The sequence below is a fragment of the Vanellus vanellus genome, assembly GCF_965231255.1.
Source record: "Vanellus vanellus genome assembly, chromosome: Z".
NCBI classification, from domain to species: domain Eukaryota; kingdom Metazoa; phylum Chordata; class Aves; order Charadriiformes; family Charadriidae; genus Vanellus; species Vanellus vanellus.
Genome location: NC_138908.1, coordinates 61279781 through 61299925, shown reverse-complemented (window position 1 = coordinate 61299925; position 20145 = coordinate 61279781). Strand labels below are relative to the sequence as shown.

Sequence of the window (20145 nt, the reverse complement as noted above, 5' to 3'; positions counted from 1 at the left end):
GATAGGTAATGACTATACTTGCATGAGTCACCACAATTTTCTAGTTAGTCCTTTTCTTAAGGTTCTCTTCTCTCAAATTGTTCTTCTCTTATATGAAAAAAACCCTGTTGTTAACTTCTTAGAGCCAAAAGGAATAGAGATAAGGAACTTCCAGCCAGTGTCATTCTATTTCTTATCAGTTGTAAGATCAAGCTGATTTCCAGAGAGTAAATCAATCACTGTCAAATACAATAGGTAATGTCATAATATTTAAGCTCTGTAAGCTAATTATCATGGAGCATTTCCAACGGTCTTTCAACAAAGATGATTAACAACATCTAAGAATTAAAGACAGCTAATAATTAAAAGGTAATCCTTAATTAGAATGAGATTCTGAGTGGTTAATAGAAGCCCAACATGAGTGGAGAGTCTATATTTCCAACCTGGCTTCAATGCACACTATCAGGGTAATTAAAAAACCCATAAAATGTTTTGAGTCGCCTTATTACCTCAACAAATCTAGATCATAGACAGTGAAAAATAATTTGCTATGAAGAATAATTTACAATAGCTACAGAATAAAATTACACTAATGCTATACCCAGAGGTACTCTGTAAAAGATCCGGGGATCCATTTCCTAACTGTTGCTATAGAGAGCACTGCTACTTAAAGAAAACTGTCCATTTCTTGCAGAACTACCCTATTAGCATTTACATCATAGACTATATAGAGTACTTTATTCAGACAATGCCTTTCAGCTTGCCAGACAAAAGGGGAAACGTTGCTTACAACCAGGCAAGATTTGCTTAGGAGCTGATAGGGTCCAGAAAGATGGGTATATTTCTTCAAAGTAGCATGTGAGGTATTCACTGACAGGGCAGCTTGGGAGAACATGTCAGAGCAACTCAAGCAGCACTAAGGAGGAGATGGTTACCTACACTGCAAGAACGTGGTCAAGCCAGGAGCCGCTTATAACTGGAATTGACAGGTCTCTCGCATGTTATTTTCATTCCAACACAATGCAAAATAAAGGCAGCTTTCTCCCTCCACAACCTGGAATTTGCCTTACTTACAAATTAAACGCTGCCTCATATGGTGGATAAGGACAAAGAAACAAACGGGGGAGGGGGGGGGGGGGGAAGTAAACAATTTATCTATTTTCAGTACTCATTTCACTGGAAAACTCCTAGTTTGAATACCCTGTTTATTAATAACATACCATACATTCTGTTTTAATAACCGAATCAAATCTTGCACTGTGGAACACCATCTGGCCCAACCAAATCAGACATACATTGCTAAACTCCTAATGTCATGGAGACTGCAGAGCAGCTGACAGGTTAGCATTAAGCTACTCACATAAAAATGGAGGGAAAGAACACAAGGAGTTACTTTCTGAGCTCCCAGTGATCCCCGAGCTAATTTTTACTTTTAGTGATTGCTTTCATATAAACCGCTCAATGATTAATAGACAACTACCACAGACAGCATATTTGCACAAGTGGCTTCAACCACCCTTGCGCTCACTGAAGTATTAAACACAGTCAAAGCTCTGGGCAATATGTTTTTCCTCTAACAATGTTTTTTTTTCATAGAAGTATGTGCAGTCTTAAGACAAACTGAAGTATTTACAGCAAGCTGTTAACTTTGCAAAACGGGGAGCATAAGGCAGATACTTACTTTTATATTTACCCCAAGGTGTTCCTATACTGTGTGAATCAAAACATGTAAACCAGCTTACCTGATCTGCCATATCAAGTCTAGCTTTGTGATGGAGAAGAAAATCCACCACTGATACATGACTTCTCGCAACAGCAAAATGGAACGCCGTGCGCTTCAGCTGAAATAAGCAAAGCTTTGGTTGTCAAGTCCATAATATAGTTCTTTTACTTGTGCAGGTGATCAGGATTTCTGAATTATCTGCTTATTAACAAATGCATTTGTTAATATCTGTACATTTGTATATTTCTCCTTCAACAACCATACTTGGTCTTTACGTGCATTTTTGTTCCCTTGGGTAGAATTCAGGTATTGATCTTAAGGATTTCTTGCAGAACCAGAATGATTTAGTTACTCTACATAGCATTATCCCTTCACTGAAATTCACTGAAATGTCAAAGTGCGATTAAGCAATCATATGCTGCCTAGAGGAGAGGTACGCAGTACAAGAGGCATCCATGTTTACTACTTTATTATATGCTTTGATTTAAAAAGCTGGAGACCAGATGTATGCAATTAGATTTGCTTTCAGTATCCTCCTTGCTTTTGACTCTACCTCTGCATTGCATGATGAGATTCCTCCCTCGCTCAGTGTTAGTCACCTTCCCAGACTGAGTGATTATCTATGCAAATGAAATCTTCCACCTTGCAAACAGTGAGTAATTTTACACAGGTGAATAAGCTCACTGTTTATCAGGTACATTTGATTAATTTTTCCTTAAAGTACTTAATGGTGTGAATGTAAAAGGGATTGGTTAAATTGAATTAAACTTTAGTGGAGAGAGTTTTGCTTCCAGTTAAAGTGAACATAACTGAGTTTAACACTGAGAGTTTCCATACAAAGATATGTAAGTGATTTAATTAATTAACTTTAAAAGTCAGTTTGGATTTGTTCTCTTATGCTTCTATGCAGATCAGCTGAATTAACCACTTCTAAGTCTAAATTAACAGCTATATGCTTTAAAGGCTTAAAAAGGTGGGATTTATGACGTGCATTTATGCCAGAAAAAGCCTCTTGCACAGATACAAGATCTTGTATAATCTACACAACACAGATCTTGTTCTATCAACAAACTCACCTTTTGTCAGCCTCGCTTATTTGCCTTGGGTGTACAGGGGCAGGAATGACCAACATGAATAAAAGAATGGTGTTGCCAGTGTAAGCTATATCCACACTAGGAGAATTGACCAATGCACAACACCCATGTAGCTATGCTGATTTAAGGATGGCAGAGTAACGATTCAAACTACTGGACTGGAAAAGTATTTAGTTTAATTTCCTGAATTCTGGAAAGCAATAAGGAAGCAAGAACTACTTTTTAAGTGACTTTTCAGAGTACTATGTAATTCATAGGAACATTCCTATTGTTCAAGAGAAGTTTACCTTAAAGAAATTTTTGTTTCACTCTTTTTTTCACAAACAAACCAAGGAATGCACCTACACTATCGCCTCAATCTCCTGGTGGGGGAAAGTGCAAATGGGCATGGGAAGCAAGTTTTTTCAGAACCCATGATTAAGTAACACTGGGTGTTCATGAGTAGATGATTTACACATAGGCACTGGGGACAAACTGTTCTCTACAACTCCCAGATTAATATCATGACCACTCCATTGCTGTTGAACTGTCTCTTGTGGAACACGGCACTATATTTTGTTACTGTGAAGTGTTTAGATCTAGAGTTGATGTCAGCATGAGAAATACATTTTCATCTATCTAAGGTAAATCTGAACTCTGATCTGAGCCTGCAGCCAGAGGATGTGGTAGAATGCTCCTCTTGTTCCATACAAACCGAACGGTAACACTTCACACTTGAAATTTGTAATGCTAGCAACATAAATTAATTTTCAAAGTGACTGTGAGGTTGAGTCCTTCTGCTCTGAAAGATCAGAAACTCATAAAATTAGTCACCAAAAAAGACAGAGTAAATACCAGAGCAGGGACCGCAATCCAGAAGTCCTTAGTTCCCAATGTGATGCATAGACCAGTGACTAAATGCAAAGACCTGTGAGTTATGCTTCACAAACCCTACTGTCCATACTGGACGTGTGAAACAGTTCTTAATCAGGTCCTAGAAGGCACTCCCGCAGCCTCACCACCTTGCAGTTGACAGGGCTAGAATGCTGGGATTCCACCACACAATCCCAAGGAGTCACATTTCACATCAGTGATCTGTCAGACACTTCATACTCACAGTATCTACAGCATTTATGTTAACATTCTTTGCAAACAGCTTTTCCATGGTTTCCAAATTGTTCATTTTAGCAGCATATTGAAACTCTCTCTCATCTGGCAATACTGTGGAAAAACATGATGAAAAAATCGTGTTACTGAAAAAACAGCCATAACCAACTTAAGGTATGATGATACTGTTCTTACCTTCTGTTATTTGTCCTGATTTCATATGTTTTGAGACTCATTTGCTTCTCATCATAGAAGTGTACCAGGATTACATTTTTCTCCTCTAGAGACATCTGTCTGATATTTCTAGTTTCAACTCTTAAGTGTAAATAGAGGTAGACTTTCCACAGCATGCATTACTGTTATTTGCACAGCTCACAGGAACAAGATTTCATTTATGAAGCTCTCGCCACCTAAATGGGTCCCAAAGTATTTTATAGGCATAGCAGTGAACAGTACAAACCGCAGCATTTATTTCCTGTTCTTGTAAAAGTTGCTCTGTTTTAAAACAGAACACACCACCAAAATACATAAAAATGTATAGCAGTAACCAAATGGGATGACCCAACTGAAAAAAAACCACAAACAAACAAACCAGTTTTACTGGGGGTGGGTGGGTGTGGGTGTACTTTTACTAAAAATTTGGCCACAATGTGGAATTTAGTGTTACATTGGGACCTTCCTTTAATGTCTGAACCCAAAAATGCAAATCTGTTTGGTCAACTAAGCTAGCTGCAGCATGCATTTAGATACTTAATATTCAGTAACTTTGGAAAATAAAAATCCAGTGTGTGGTAACTGGTTTAGCTAACTTAGAGGTCAGAGTATTTCTCATGTTTCTACCTTAACATTTAATTAACCACTTAGAATAAATTAGTGTAGCAGTTAAATCAGTGGCAAAAATGTTAGTAGATATTTTTAATTTCCTAGCATATTGCACTTGAAAAGTTAATCACTTAGATATCTTGCCTAGAATATTTTGGCCTGAAAGCCACTTGTCCAATGACATCACCAAAGAAGACAGCACTCTGCTGAACTAGAAACTGCAGCAATTATCCGTTCCACAGAGGCCTCTCATGCAAGTTCATTCTACTGCATTATGTCTACGTTCATTAACGCCTAATGAGAATACAGCTTGAGGCAATACGACTGCAGAGCATACTAAGGAAATCCGTATGGCATTCACTTAATTGCATTTTATATGTTACCCATGATTATAATCTTGGTGGGAATAATCACAGCTGTACTGTACAAAACAAGCTAGAAATTAAACTGGACACTGGTAAAGCTGTTTCCAATTTCTGTATGACATTATCCAAGCACCTCAAACAACAGAAGCACCCTCCCAAAATTCTCTGGAAGTCACAGAATATTACTTGCTTGCTTTACAATACGGGGGCACAGCCAAAAAAAAAAAAGAAAAAAAAAAAGCCAACCCAGTTGCAAATGAAAATGCACCCCTGGCATCTGTGACAAGGAGCGTGGCAGCAAAATCAGCATTGTGAACAGAGATCTTTGAGGAATACATGCCTCACTCATAGTTTCTGTAGTCTACGCCCTGAAGAAGTATACAGCAGAGCTTTCCGCTACCTTGATTTCAAACACAGGTAAAACAGTGGTTGCAGCATATCCTGCCAAAGGCAAATTTGTGGCAAACGTGGAAACAAAACGTAGGGCACCAATTAGATGCAATTAGTTACAATTAGGCTATATTCATTCCTACTGACTGCTGATAAACACTCACACATGTATGATGCAAAGATAAATGCTGTTGCATCTCAGGACATTCAGGAACAATCCCAACAGTTTACTCCCGCTGCCTTCAAGAAACAAGAGAAAATGATGTTTCTTTACTGTATCTGCATCAGCAAGGACGGTTTTGTTGTAGTTCTGACAAAGACTGATCTTTTCTCTCTTGTCCAGAAATTATGAATTTGCTGTACACTGTTAAAAAGACGACCTTTTGCTCTGGGCATGATATTTCTTAATAATGTCTCTCTCTTAACACCTCTTAATTCAGGAGTTAAGAACAGTGGCAATCCAGACACATCATGGCATTGACTTGCTGCACAACCTTTTGCTGGTTTTGCAGAATGATTTTTTCATGCATGAAATTACACAAGTACAGAGCTGTCAGACTACAGATTTATGGAAGCTTTCTATCCAAGCTGGGGCCTCTAGGATTTGGCACTCGTTGCATTATTAGCAATCATTCTATTTTCAGGCAGCAATCAATCATCTATTTGTGGCTGTCAGTCTTTTTGGCCAGTTATTTTCTTTGGCTTCATAGAAAATGTTTGGCTTATTGCCTTACAGGTTATATCATAACTATATAATTATATTTATATTATAACAATAAAATAGTTATATCCAATTTTTCTTTTGAGTAAATTAAAATAGTAATTTTGTCAATTGTTTTCCTATGTAGAGAGGCCTGTCTGAGGTGTATTGAACATCCCAAAATTTCTCCTCTCTTGGAAGGGCAAGGAAGTAAAAAGATGCAGACAAGTAAATTGCTTTGTTTACCTGAAAACAGAAAGTCTTCCTCAGCATAAACTCAATCTTTGGGGTACCTTCAATTTTTCTTTCCTCATTTTTACATCTTATTTTTAGTGGCCTCCATCTGCCTTTCAGTAATACCACAAATAAGGATGACTTCCAATGAAGTGAAAAAGTGCACCAAAGGTTTTGGTACTCATTGACAATGGAAATCTTTCCACATGCCCTCCCCCCTGTTTTTAATTTCCTGTTGTGGTATCCACAAGATGAAATCTGTCATTGTCTCAAAAAGTATATGGAAAAAAACCCAGGAATTTGAATTGGCTGAAGAGTTCTAAGGAAGTAAAATACAAACCCAGTAACAATATTCAGATTCAAATGACAACAAAAATTACTTCTACTCTATTGTTTTTAAAAATTAAGTCATATATTTAATGGTTTGGTAACATTTTCAATGTTTTCTCTATGTTTCCTTGTTTATTACTGGAAATAAAATGACCACGGCAAAGTAGCTATTTTGTTAAGTCACAAGAATGTTTTTCTAAAATAATCATTTTCCGGTTCAAAGAAGTCATGGGAAAAACTACCTATTGAGTCCAACAGTGATATTTTATTTGTTTCTTTCCTTTATCTGACCTCTTTGCCAGCCTGGAAGCAGGAAGCGCACAGCAGGAGAACGGCTCCTGGCTGTCACGCTGCGATCACAGGATGGGGCCGCAGCAGGGTTTAACAATTACCGCTCAGTTTCCACAAATAACACGTTTTCACTAATTGCAGCCCACGCCAGAGCGGGCTGCTCTTTCGCAAACCAGTTTCACATCCAGGTTTGCGGGATGAAAGCCAGAGACCTCGTCAGCAGGAGTTGTGCCGCTGAGTGCGAGGAGGCCAGAAGGTCCTCTGATTTCGGTGTGCCCCTCAAAATGGGGGCCTGGAGTGGTTGTGAAGCTACTGGCCCCAGGGATGTGACTAATGCCAGCAAAGCCCTTCAGATAGCTTCAGGGGTGAGGTTAAAGCAGGGTGCTGGGCAGTTTGCAGGACCTGTCCCTCAGAAGACGGATGCACCAACACCCCCAGCTCCCGATCCCACATCCACACGCCCTCACCAATGCCTTTTACTACATGTAAAGCAGCTCACATTCAACCTCCTCCTTCCCCACCCCCCACCACTCATTTTGTTCTTCGGTCAAGGCAAGAAGGGTGTTCAGGTGGACCCCACCGTCCCAGCAGCCCCGACGGGGCCTAGCACCCTGCCCTCTGGGCAAGGCAGCCCAGGGCTGTCCCACCACAGCGAGGGGCCCAAGGCCAAGTGCTGGCCACGGTGCCACCTTGCCTCTGACCCCCGCGCACTCACGGCCATCATGGCTGGCTGCCGCAGCTCCCTGCATGGCATCCTCCCCAGCGCGCAGCAAGCGGCTCAACCCCTTCATTGCTGCAAGCGGCTCCTCTTCCTCCTCACCGGAGGGAAGGGACGGCAGGCCGGGGCGGCGAGGGAGGCGTCCTGCCCCTGGGCCCAACAAACCGGTTCCCCAGTGCCCGGGGTTGAGCGGAGCACACCCGGCCAGGCCCTGCCGGCACGCCCGCAGCAGCACCGTGGCACCCAGCCACATCACCCCAAGAGGGAGAGGTGCCGAGCTCCTTTAGGAGTTTGTTTTAAAAGAAACCAGGCACTAAATACACAGAAATTCTTGATGCCAACTAGGCACCGAACATGGCCATCCTTGCACAATCTTTTGTTCTAGAGTTCTCTAGCGGCAAGCCTTCCTTACGGGCAAATGGCAGTTTGCACCTACAAATGCACGCACAACAGAAAAAGGTAGTCAGTCTTGTTTGCTCCTGAAGTGTTTCACAAGTCACTACACAAACAAGAGGCACTTCTGAAAAGCAAAGCCACAAGTAGTGTTAGGGCGAGGGGCAATGGCTTCAAACTGGAAGAGGGGAGATTTAGATTGGGTATTAGGAAGAAATTTTTCATTCTGAAGGTAGTGAGACACTGGAATAGGCTGCCCAGAGAAGATGTGGATGCCCCATCCCTGGAGGTGTCCAGGGCCAGGCTGGAGGGGGCTTTGAGCAACCTGATCTAGTGGGAGGTGTCCCTGCCCATGGCAGGGGGGTTGGAACTTGATGACCTTTAATGTCCCTTCCAACCTAAACCATTCTGTGATTCAAAGTGCGTATGTACAGAGACACACAGATAACTCCATGACGCTTTATTTTTTTAAACAGGCGGTAACACAACTTCCGAGGCTAAGCCAAACTAACATCACTTGTTTAAGCACTTAAAGTAGTTTATTTTTTGCTAAGTAATGCATATGTAAAAATACACATTTTAAAGAAATATCCACAATGACAAGGTAATACTTAGATTTTACGCTTTATTGAACCGGATAGATACAAACTAATAAAGGGACAGGTGTTTATTTTCTAAACGGCAGGAGTAGCTTAAGTCATTGTTCCCTCAGTTGCTTTTATGCCTTTCCCACCAAAAGCTTGCAGCTCCCACCTCTGTCAACAGAACAGTTCATGCTAAATGCTCACTGACCTGGTTTAGAAAAAGCCAACTGAGTCAGCTTACATAGTCTGAACTACTCCAGCTGATGTGGTCCAAAGCAGATAAGGGAGCACTGACATGAATTCATATGACAGAGCTGTGGGTACTGTGGCATCCGGCAAACAAACAGATAAGCAGGTAGAGATGGTGAAATCATTCCAGCAAGTTTGGAAATCAAAAAGTACATTCTGGACTTAGCCTGGGCATCTAAAACATACCAGGCACACATCTGCTTGTTTAGAAAACAAGCAAATCCTAAAGTACTGCCAGTACAGTTAAGCAACAAAACAGATACTTCTTTAGTAGCCACTTCTTTTAAACATTTTGCAATTAAAAAGCAGTTTATATTTCATACAGGATTTGACATATAACTTATAAGAAATATGCTTTCATCATAAATTATCTGCCTGATAAATATTTAATTACAATAAAATGTCTGCTTTTAAGCAATTTGGTGTGAACAGAAAAAATCTAAACAGAGTATTTTAAATATTTGCACTTTACAACTTCCTTGTTCCACATATGCACTCATAAAATATCATTTATTCAGAAATACAAAATAATTTCAAAGAAAAAGATAGGCAAACAATCAGAAGGTTCAGCATCTTGCATATTTGCACATCATTCATATTATTATTGCACCATGAGACCCTTTATTTAGAGTGAATTTAGTGCTACTGACCAGTAACAATTTCACAATTGTGAAGAAAACTGAAGTTCTCGGTGTCTTTGGAAAGGCGATCAAACAGTATTTGTCTGATTAACCTGGAAGAATTCTTCCCTCATCAACAGGTTTAGTAACATTTTTTAAATCAGTGAAGTCATCCTGTATCTCATCACAATAACTTCTTCAGGGCTGGTCCTTCAACTCTTACCAAAATCATTTGCAGTGACAACAATGAAAGCTTGACTGTGCTCTAAATTCTTGCTTTTTTCCTTTGAAACTGGGAGACCTATCAATTTTTGTGTTCACAGAAGACAAACGTTCGTAAGCTGCAATCAAGCAACTCAGCTCTTCTTTGTCACCACAAAGCTAATATCACAATTAAATTTTGTGTTGAATTGTCAAAGGAAGTGTCAGACTGAACTACTATGGCTACCACAACCAACACAGAGAAGATGGCAGGTCAGGTGTGAGAAGAGGGCCTTCAGTAAGCACACCGTGGCACCCTATCTAATGGTTCCTGCTTTCTAGTGAACTTGCTCTACGGGCTTGCTCAATGGCAGCTCTAATCTCCCTGTTCTGTTTGTTGAACAGCAGAGAGAATTCATGAGCCTGCTCGTGACTCTAACAAAGTTCCACATGTTCAATAAAAACAAAGTCAAAGTGCTAGAGAATTTTGATTCTCAGAAACAACTGGAAAAAAAAAAGGTATTATTCTCAAAAAAAACCCTGCAACTGCCTCAATTGTACCTCCTCTAGTACCTCAAATATCATGTTCTTTTTACACAGGCATGCAATGGCTCCAAAGTGACAGGCACCTGAATACAGCCTAGCACCAATGCTAAATTAATTTGCAGTCATAAAACACTATGAAATACTTCATATAGAATATGTTGCTACACAGTCATTTAAAAAACGTTTCAATTGTATGCTTGGAATTGCACGGCTTGGCCTTCTTTGATACTGACTGTGAAGCTGTTGGCCCAGACCTGAAGTTAAAGAAAGACAAAAAAACAGTAAGAGGGAAAAAAAATATACAATGCATTCCTACATAACTTTTACAACACTGAATATTTCTCTAAACTTTATTATTTTAAAATGAGTTGTGCACTCAAATTTCCAGAACACCCTTACCTTTTAGTTCCTTGTGGTAGATTTGTGCACTGCCGTCCTCTGCTTAAACCTCCTGAAAAGTAATTGGAAACAACCAAAATGAATTATTTCAAGAAAGAAAGAATGCTTCAGAAATCACAAACATGGCAGAACTTTTAAAAGAGCAGTTTTGTGTAAAGCTTTTATTTCCCTTTTTTCTAACATAACCAAATTTAATCTGTCTCAAGGAACAGATAACATTTTATTATGTGCAGTTTGAGTAGTGTAATTTATATTGACATTTTTTAAAGAGAAAACCAAAAAGCTTTTAGTTTATTGAATTCTAAGGGATTAATTGGAACCTTGTAGCTTTCAGAAATATTTCAGCATAATGCAGTTTGTTTTCAAGGTGGTTGTTGAAAACTACGTTTTTAATCTTTTTAACCTGCAGGGTGGAAAAAGATGCTTTGCTAACAGGAATTTTTTAATTTACAACAAAGCCTCTTTGCACATGTAGCAACAATACTGCTGCATTTTCTGTGTAAAAGATTCATATTGTAAGTCTTAATTGTGTTGTGATAATTCTAACACATTAGCAAGTTAGATTAGGGACAAGATACTTTAAGCAAGTACTTAACTACCCACACATGTCCTCTTATCTGGCCACAGATTAACCCTTCATCAAAAAGAGAAACTACTTGACTAAATATGCTACTGGTTTGGCATGTTACAGGTGCAGTTATGTGATACATTTTATTAGATGCAAACCAGGCAAGTTCCTGTCTTTATGCTTTATTTCACCATCTCTTTGTTTTTACCAGCACAGGACATAATGCAACTTTACTGTCAACTGAATCTCTGAAACAATCCAGGTTGAAGATATTTTTGTTGATTTTCACTTAAATCTCTGTGGCCTTACAAATATCTTTCTGAACATGTTGCGGGGATAAAAAACATGAAATTGACAGAAATGAGCAGTAATTCTTACGTTACCATTGTGGCAAATCAGAATGCACTATGTATCTACCATCACATTCATAAACCTAGTTTATCATGAAAATTGATTTTATATTTTTTAAATAAGTATGTTCACTCTTACATGGGCATTACTCAAATGAACTTATTGCAAAAATCTCAAAGCCCTGAAAAGTATACCATTACCAAATTATTTTAATTGTACAAGCAGATAGTTTGAATAATCAAATATATCCTAATGCGCATACTCACCAACTCTGTTTGAATTTTCCAAATTATAAGTCTTAGTAGTAAAATCTTTTTTTTCTGTCAGCTCCTGGATAAGGCCTTTATTTAGGCAGACATCCACATGTCTGTTAAATGATACAAGACTGGTGGTTTTCTGTTCTGAATTGCAAACTGGACAAACAAGAACACTGTCTTCTTGGGCTTCAGAGAAGCAGGATGAACTAGTTTCTTCTGTACATTCAGTCTTTTCAAAATGGTCTTCCTTGTCTTGTGAAATTCTTTTGGGGAAAAGACACTGCTTCATACACACGTTTCTAGCAATATCACTGAGATTGCTAGGCTGTTTTTCCCTGTGAAGTTTATCAGCTATAATCTGAGTGAATTTTTCTGTGCTATTGCTAGCAGAGTTGTCAGATGTACTTGCAGACTGATCTGTTCCTGATAATTGATCTGTTTTGGGTTTTTGACATTCATCAACATTTTCATTTTTGAAGTGTGGGAGAAGGTTAAGTGTATTTTCTCTTGAATTGTCATATTCGGACATTTCTACGGTATCTTTAACAACAGTCCCATTGAGGCACTCATCAATATGCCTATTAAGCTCTTCCAAATTATTGCTGCTTTGCTCCTCAAAGCAAACAGGGCAGGTAAAGATCTTACACAGATTAGAATTCTGTAAGTCCGTGACTTTCTTAGTTTCTTCCACAAAATTTGCTGATGATTTCCTATCATGAAGGAGCGGCTTACCTACAGTTTCGTTTGGAGAAAGATTCTCACTGTTTAGTTGCCTTGCAGCTCGCTTTTTATCAAAAAAACTCCCTCTGGGAGATGCTTCTGAATTTTTTCTGAAATATTCTTGGTTGGATGTCCCTGGCTGCAGCCTAAGAAAACCATTTTCTTTTCCTGATTTTAAGAAACTTGTAATGCTTTTTTGTTGATACTTCTTCTCTTCTTCACTTAGAAATCCTGATACTCGTACACCTAATGATGAAAAACAAAGTTATAATACCAATTTTATGAAAACTTGATACTAATTCTTAATTAACAACTTCTGAGATATGCATCCACTCAATAAAAGTGCATTTTATCACTAAATGGAGGTTATACTACCTGCAAATGCTAACAATTTTATCAGACCCAAACACTTGCCCAACCATATTATTTATTTTAATACCCATGAAGTTTTAACTGATTGCACCATGAGGCTATAAACTTAATAGAGTTATAAAGAATTCAGTCTGTAAGAGAGTTTTGCATGAAGTTTCCCCACCAGAATATTTTTTTCTTCAGAGGATTCTAATATCATAGAAAAGTAAGTTTTATATATCACGGAATGGTCCAAGCAGAATGTATAAACACCTGAAACACATGGGTCTCGGAATCAAAATACAGTTTACTTTTGACAGAAATTTCAAATTTCTTGCAGAACATATCAACTTCCAAGTCTATAAGCACTTTTATTTAAAGCATGTGTTTCTAAAAGAGGTTATGAACAGAAATGACCTGTTGCTGTGGTGCAAAGCAGATTTAAAAGCTCTTTTAAGGCAGGAGAATTAAGCACTGCTATGCGTTAAGATTCTACTCTCATGCTGATATGTATGTTGCTCCAGGGCTAAAAGATGTTAGGAAAAGTACAACCCAATTAGTAAAACATTCCTGAGTCACCATTCAGCACTTCAGACTTGTTTCTCTTTGCAAAAACTACCAGGGTAAGGGAGAAAGTATAAATCCATTTATACTGGTTTTACTTTAGAGTATGGTCTATTATTCTGATACACTATAAGATCTAACTCTGAAAACAAAGAATGAGTTTGAAATATTTTACCCATAAGTCTTATCCGTAAAGGGTGAGGAGCAACACTATCAATTTCTGTTCCTAACAAGTCTTTAGCAACAGCAAATATTTCCTCCTCAGTAGAAACAGAAGACAGCACAGTTGAAGCTCTTGTTTTCACTTCAAAGTTCACATTCTTAAGCTTCAAGGTAACTGTTTTACCCTAGGGGAAAAAGAAGAAAAAGGTTAAGCATATATACAGCACAGAAACAATTATTACGTAGCATCTATGTAAGGGCCCTAAAGCCACGGTCAAAACTGTGCTTATCTTTGAACAGAAGGGGCACCACCAAGAACATTTCTGCAACATTCTGCACTTGGTCCTAAAGTGCTGCCAAAGACAAATTCTCTGAACTGGGTCATTTGGCTATGGTTCCCAGCAGACCATCTGCCACCAGTGCATGTTCAATAGATTTCAGGCTCTGGCTCCAGTTACAACGTCTACCCTGTCTACAAAAAAATTATTTCTTTACTTGGAAACTTTCAGTGAGAGATGTCTTAACTTTGCTGGGCAAACTACTAAGGATGCGTAAGTGATATCCAATTAAGGATTCGCTTAAAACTACCTTCCTCTTGCATAGTGCTATCAGAGCCACACACAGCATCTGTTTGGCACAAATACTCCCCTGGCAACACCACCCAAACCATTTATGTGATTTAGAGTGTCCACCCAAATGTAAATAGATGGCACATCTTTTGTTCTGGTGTCTTTGTAAGCTTATCCCTTTGTCCTTCTTAGCTGATGACCTCCCTTTCAACCTGTCATCTTTTGAGACAATCTTTTATGGTTGAAGAAGACATCACAATTCTTTCAGGTCTTGAATGTTATTCCTTGCTTTACCATAAAGACTTTCATAGAAAATATGAACTGTTCTTTCCAGATAACAAACAGAAATCTAGGGAGAAGGAATACAGGGACTGTTCCTACTATTCATACCATTGAATGGTATGAATAACTTGTCAGCAAGTTTGGGACATGTGAATTTCTTAAACTACACTACTGGCTATTGACTGGAATCTATATGAATATGGAAGAGAAACACAGTGTTTTAAATACATCAGTAGTACAAAATTTACCAAAGCACAGCTCATAGACAATCAGCTCTATTATTTGTTTATAAACATTGCTTTTAGCATAAAATCATTTATGCTAAATAACTTGGTCAATTAGTTTAATTTTTTCCATGCATATTATTAGGAAGCTACCTGAACATTATCAAAATGCTATCTAAATCATTCTACACAACTGCAATTAAAGATTGGAGACTTCTTAAGATAGATTGCATGGTATGATACTACTGAAAGTATTCACGCTAATGCTGAATTTAATAAGTTTGAGTCAAAAGTGTTGTCTTTTTCCAAGTAAACAGAGAATAATATAAATACCTTAAGTCCCTCTTTTTGTAGGTCTTGAGCAAGGTCTCTGCAGAGTTCTCGACACAAGCTGTACTGGTCTTCTGCCTTGTTTATTTCACTGAATGTTCTAAGATAAAGATAGTATTTTTTTTCAGTATGAATCCTAAAATTTATTCAGTGGCTGCCATCTAAAAGTATTTTTGTACAGTTTGCAAAGCCCCTCAAATAATGAAATAATTTGACTTTCAATTTTTCATGCACTGTTTGAAAATGCATCAGATCTAAAGTCATTAATGCTTGAATAGTTGCAGGAGAGAATACTAACACCAACTGAATTCATGGAGGCAGCCAAGTTATTTGTATTTAATCTCCTTTGTACTGTGCTGTGTAACATGAGAAGAAAGAAAAGATTAGAAAGTCAACATTAGAGCCAAATATCAGAAATAAATAATGCAGATGCTAAGAAAAAGATGCCAGCTAGGATAATTATGTCTAGCCTCAGAGCAGGAAAAGCTACCTTTCTGCCCAAAATGTTGCTAACTGCCTTTGGTAGAGCAGGGGAATTACAGTATTATTTTTTTGTTGTGCATCTGCCTTTTAGTAATAACATGAGAGGAAAGGCAACCTTCAGTTAGTAGTGGTTTTAAGAGAAGTGGGAAGCAAAAGTTAAAGCTGCCAGACGCTTTTGGGAAGGTTTCACAGATCCATTGTTTCATGCCAGGCTTTACATTTACTAATATAAAGTCCCTACAGCTACACTGGATTTCACAACTCTTAAGTTATATTCAGGTTTACCCAATCATATTGAAAAGTCATCCTCTATTTCTATTATGATTCACATTGCTATAAGAATGTTTGCATGGTGCCAAATAGGATGAATATTTTACTGTGAATCCCATGCCATTATCCTAGGAGTAATTAATCTTATCCTGGCACTGCTGCAATAATTTACAGCATTGCAATGCTGCAATAATTGGGAAGCTGTAAAAGTCCTAAGTTTGGAAGGGGCAGGAAGAGAGAATGCTATTTCAGGACCATCTTTTCCTCCCATATAAACTAATTTCATGACCTCAGCAGCCCATTGACATCTCTGGTCTAAAACCATTTCCCTTAGGCAAAAAAGAAGGAAGACAGAAAAGCAGGAAGGTACAACAGGCTACCTACATTATCTGTCTGCCTGCAAACCAGCACAAGAATACAGCCATAAATTTCTTAGCTCTGGTGATACCAAGAGCTTACTTAAGCTGCCCACAACTATTAAGTCTTAACAGGAGTAAAAATCATTTCTTATCTTCTTTTCTAAGAAGAGACAACACATGAGGGTGGGGATAATTATTACGATGCTCTATAGACTCTCCTTGCAGTATTTCCTTTTTAAAAATGAACTTCTGGAAATTAAATACACCAGCACCTTAAGGAACTGTACACTGGTAAAAACTTTAAAAGTTAGGAAACGTAACCAATTTTAGTTAATCATGCAAAATTACTGTCAGCTTTGCAAGTCCACCTCATGCTATACTTGCCATGCATGTGACTTCAGGCTGCTAGACTGATATTGACCTTAAACTGGAACATATAAAAAATTTCAAGCCGTTATATATTTCCACCCTATATTATGGCTTAAAGGCCACTTTGATGCATTAAAGGCATTAGGAGAATCAGATGATGAGAAAAGAGAACACACAAACTGACAGAAATACCTCCATAGTATTCTGAAGCCGAGGAAAAAAAAAATAAATAAAAGCTTGGATCCAATTTAGTGAGCTGCTTCTATATGCGGGTTTTTAACCCATAAATACACAATGAAATTATGTGACTAAGAAATGTATACACTATTTGGTATTAAGTAGGTTTAGTGATTAATGTAGGGGTTTTTTTTAATATTAGAGGCATACCTTTCAGTGCTCATACTTTTTCTTTCTCCATCCCTTTAAAAAGAAAAAAAAAACTATTACACTCACTTTACCCAGAACTGTTATCATTTCAGTAAACTCCGAGACAATCAATCATGCTTCAGTAACTAGCAGCAGTCTCTTCTATAAAATCTGTATGTTAGCTTTTTCTACAAATCTTGTACACCAAGTTTAAGTGAGTGCAAAATGGACAACTTAAATTACTGAAGATGAAGTAAAGACATAAATCAGCCACAGACACCAATAAAAAGAAGTGGTTTGTTAAAAAAACAAAACAACAAGAAAAAAAAAACAACAAAACTCCCCTCTCATATTGGAAGGATTCTTATTTAAAAACAAAACTGACTAAAATCCTATGGTGTCTCACCTCACTATAACTGCAAAGCACTGTTATTAAACCCCTGAATATACTATGTATATTTGAATATTTGTTTATCTGAGGAATTAATTTGCTTTGTCTCTAAATTATTGCCTATGTTAAGGCTTTTTCTTCTGTTGGTTTGTTTGTTTTTCCATGGTTCTAACTGAGCATCCTTTAACGACTCTTCTGTATCTAGGATGGTCCTCAGAGTGTTTTCTTTTTAGGTCCTTCTTCTGTTTGTAAGTGCTGGAAATAACAAATTTGGTACCCTCAGAAGAAGGTGGTCAAAGACAAAGACCACAAGATGAACCATTTACTGAAGGACTCAGGTGTCGGTATGTTAAGAGCATGCTTTCTCCATACTAAAATAATTGAAATCAAATTGGTGCTACTAAAAACAAAGCCAAGAAATAAATTTATTAGACAACAGCATTAAAATTGTGTTCCCCTTCACAATGATAATCATGGCTTTTGAAACGTTTTACTGTTGTTTTTTGGTTTGGTTTTTGTTTGTTTGTTTGTTTGTTTTTGGTTTTGTTTGGGTTTTTTTTGTTGGTTTTTTTTTTTTTTTTTTTACACGTGCTGGGTGGTTTCCTAGGCTGTACAACACCTAAACAAGGTGAATAAGGGGAGAGTGCGCACCAACTATTAAAGGACCATTTCATGTTGCGTTTTCTTAAGACAAAGAAATGTTTGGAAAACCACATTTTATATTTTATCGTCACCTTTACAAAGTCAATCCTACTTCAAGTCAATACACTTCTGAAAAGAAAAAAACCCACAAAGATTTGTGCTAGCGCATTAGTGGACTACAAATTGCTAACTGTATACATTATTTTGTAGTCAAATGGAAAAAATATAAGATCTATTACTATCAGAGAAGTAACAGAAATAATACAGAATAGGGCTTTCAGAGTACATAAAACACTTTGGAACTCCTAATGAAACCAAATAATTGTCAATCTGTTTTTAAATAGAATTTCAGTACTTTGGGAAGGATAGAAGGATATTCAATGAAGGAATATTTAAAAGAAAGGACCCAACCCTAAATTAAGACTCTTGGTTACACAAACAGCAAAATGTGGAGTTTTTTTAAGAACAAGTTTTCCATATTTGTATCCAGGATGGGCTTAGAATTGACATGTATTATTGAAAAGATGTATTTACTAGTAAAACTTATTTCTCCCCTCCCAAACAGGAGACTTAAAAGCCATTAAAGTAGTATGAACCTTAAAGGAATAGATACAAAGGATATGAAAATCTTCATCTCTTCCAGCAAATTCACAAGTTGATATTACAAATATGTACATAAAAATGATAGGAGACACAGAAACTCCAGTTACTTTCATTAGAAATATGACAATTTACCACCAGCGAAGATCAGACACCAATGCAATTTTCATAACAAGTAGATAATAATAAAAACCAATAAAAGTACATTGTTTTTATAGCAGAAACAGGACTGAACACCTCTGCTTAGGACAACTCATTTCTCTTAAGTTATTTTAGTAATTATGAGGTCACCCTAAATGATACCGACTTGATTTCTTGATATACACTCATGCACAGCTTCTCTGACAGACTTTCTGTATTTCATATATTAGACATATGGCTGTACAAACTTTTGCTTTTGAATGTTTGGTTGTTGTGTGTATCTTAGCCACAAATCTAACAGTAACAGGTATCAGAGATCTTTTAAAATACATTAAACAGGTCAAATTTTCACAATATCTGTTTGTCAATAAAACATGTCTTAAAATGTACAGTATGCGAGATACACAAGAAGTTTAGAAAAATGTAAATGCCCGAGAAAAAAACCCAAACCATACTTTTCCAAGTGTGTTGAACCCAAACCAAGGGAAATATCCACAAAATTACGCCAAGATGCTTCGGAAAAAAGAAGTGAAAGCAGTGCCCTCTGCTGGTAAAGTTCTGAGCAAGTCACAATTCCAAGGGCTTTTAACATCTTCTCTGTTACTTTTCCTATACCTGGCACCTGAAAAAGAGTAAGTATCATTATGATGGAAACTCTCCATTTGTAAATCCAATACCAAGAACAATTTAAATCAAACAAAACTGGGCAGACTACCTAGAAAAGTACATTTCTTCAGTAGAAATCTTGCTTTTAGAACATAAGGAACATACATGATTGTATAGTTAATATCATGGTATCTCTTACCTTTCTAATGGGCAAATCTTTTATGAAGTCTAGTACTGCTTGTCTCTCAGGAGCAATTCTGCATTGCCCGTTAGGTTTATTACGATCACTGCACATTTTTGCTAACATTGTATTCGGTGCTATTCCTTAAAAACAAACAAACAAACCCCCTATTTTTAAAAAATAAAAGACAACGTGTAATTTCAACTGTTCAATATTTAAAAGCACAAGAGTAGCCTGCACATTTGGCAAAAACTAAACATAAGCAAAAGAATCACTATAACCCGTAACCAGATTTGTTACAATTCTACAAAAAAAAATTTGTAATAGACATGTAAGAACATAAATACTTGTGGTGGATTAAATACAACTGATGCACCAGATAAAGTGTACTTACTATTTTAAGATAGCCAGGGTAACACACCATGCACTAACCAGTCATGAGAGGTTAAATATCAGTGTTTAAAAATAGTATCAGTTACATGATTGAATGATTTATGATGACGATTATGGTAAGATAAAAGGAAACAGTTACAATGGCAGTTATAATTAACTCTTAACAAGAAGCAGATATTTCTTCCTGATATTTCAGCGAAAAGAATTAATTTCAACAAAATTTACCAAATTAAAGTCTTTTA

The 20145-nt window shown here is 37.4% G+C and overlaps 2 protein-coding genes across 2 annotated transcripts in view; both read right to left on the bottom strand.

Annotated features, from left to right (window-relative positions):
- The window catches only part of ANKDD1B (ankyrin repeat and death domain containing 1B), a gene marked incomplete at both ends in the record, with an annotated part of 28080 nt that extends 20275 nt beyond the window's left edge, over positions 1-7805 (bottom strand). Inside the window, 3 exons of the mRNA XM_082498110.1 lie at positions 1722-1820; positions 3893-3996; positions 7730-7805. Of these exons, the coding sequence (XP_082354236.1) occupies positions 1722-1820; positions 3893-3996; positions 7730-7805 (279 nt within the window). The remainder of the gene's footprint in view (positions 1-1721; positions 1821-3892; positions 3997-7729) is intronic.
- A 774-nt stretch (positions 7806-8579) lies between these two features.
- Positions 8580-20145, bottom strand: part of POLK (DNA polymerase kappa) — a 39731-nt gene continuing 28165 nt past the window's right edge. Inside the window, exons 8-15 of the mRNA XM_082498070.1 lie at positions 19529-19653; positions 19179-19345; positions 16971-17003; positions 15106-15202; positions 13711-13882; positions 11910-12866; positions 10725-10776; positions 8580-10579 (exon numbers count right to left, since the gene is read on the bottom strand). Coding sequence (XP_082354196.1) covers positions 10495-10579; positions 10725-10776; positions 11910-12866; positions 13711-13882; positions 15106-15202; positions 16971-17003; positions 19179-19345; positions 19529-19653 — 1688 coding nt within the window. The 3' untranslated portion in view covers positions 8580-10494. The remainder of the gene's footprint in view (positions 10580-10724; positions 10777-11909; positions 12867-13710; positions 13883-15105; positions 15203-16970; positions 17004-19178; positions 19346-19528; positions 19654-20145) is intronic.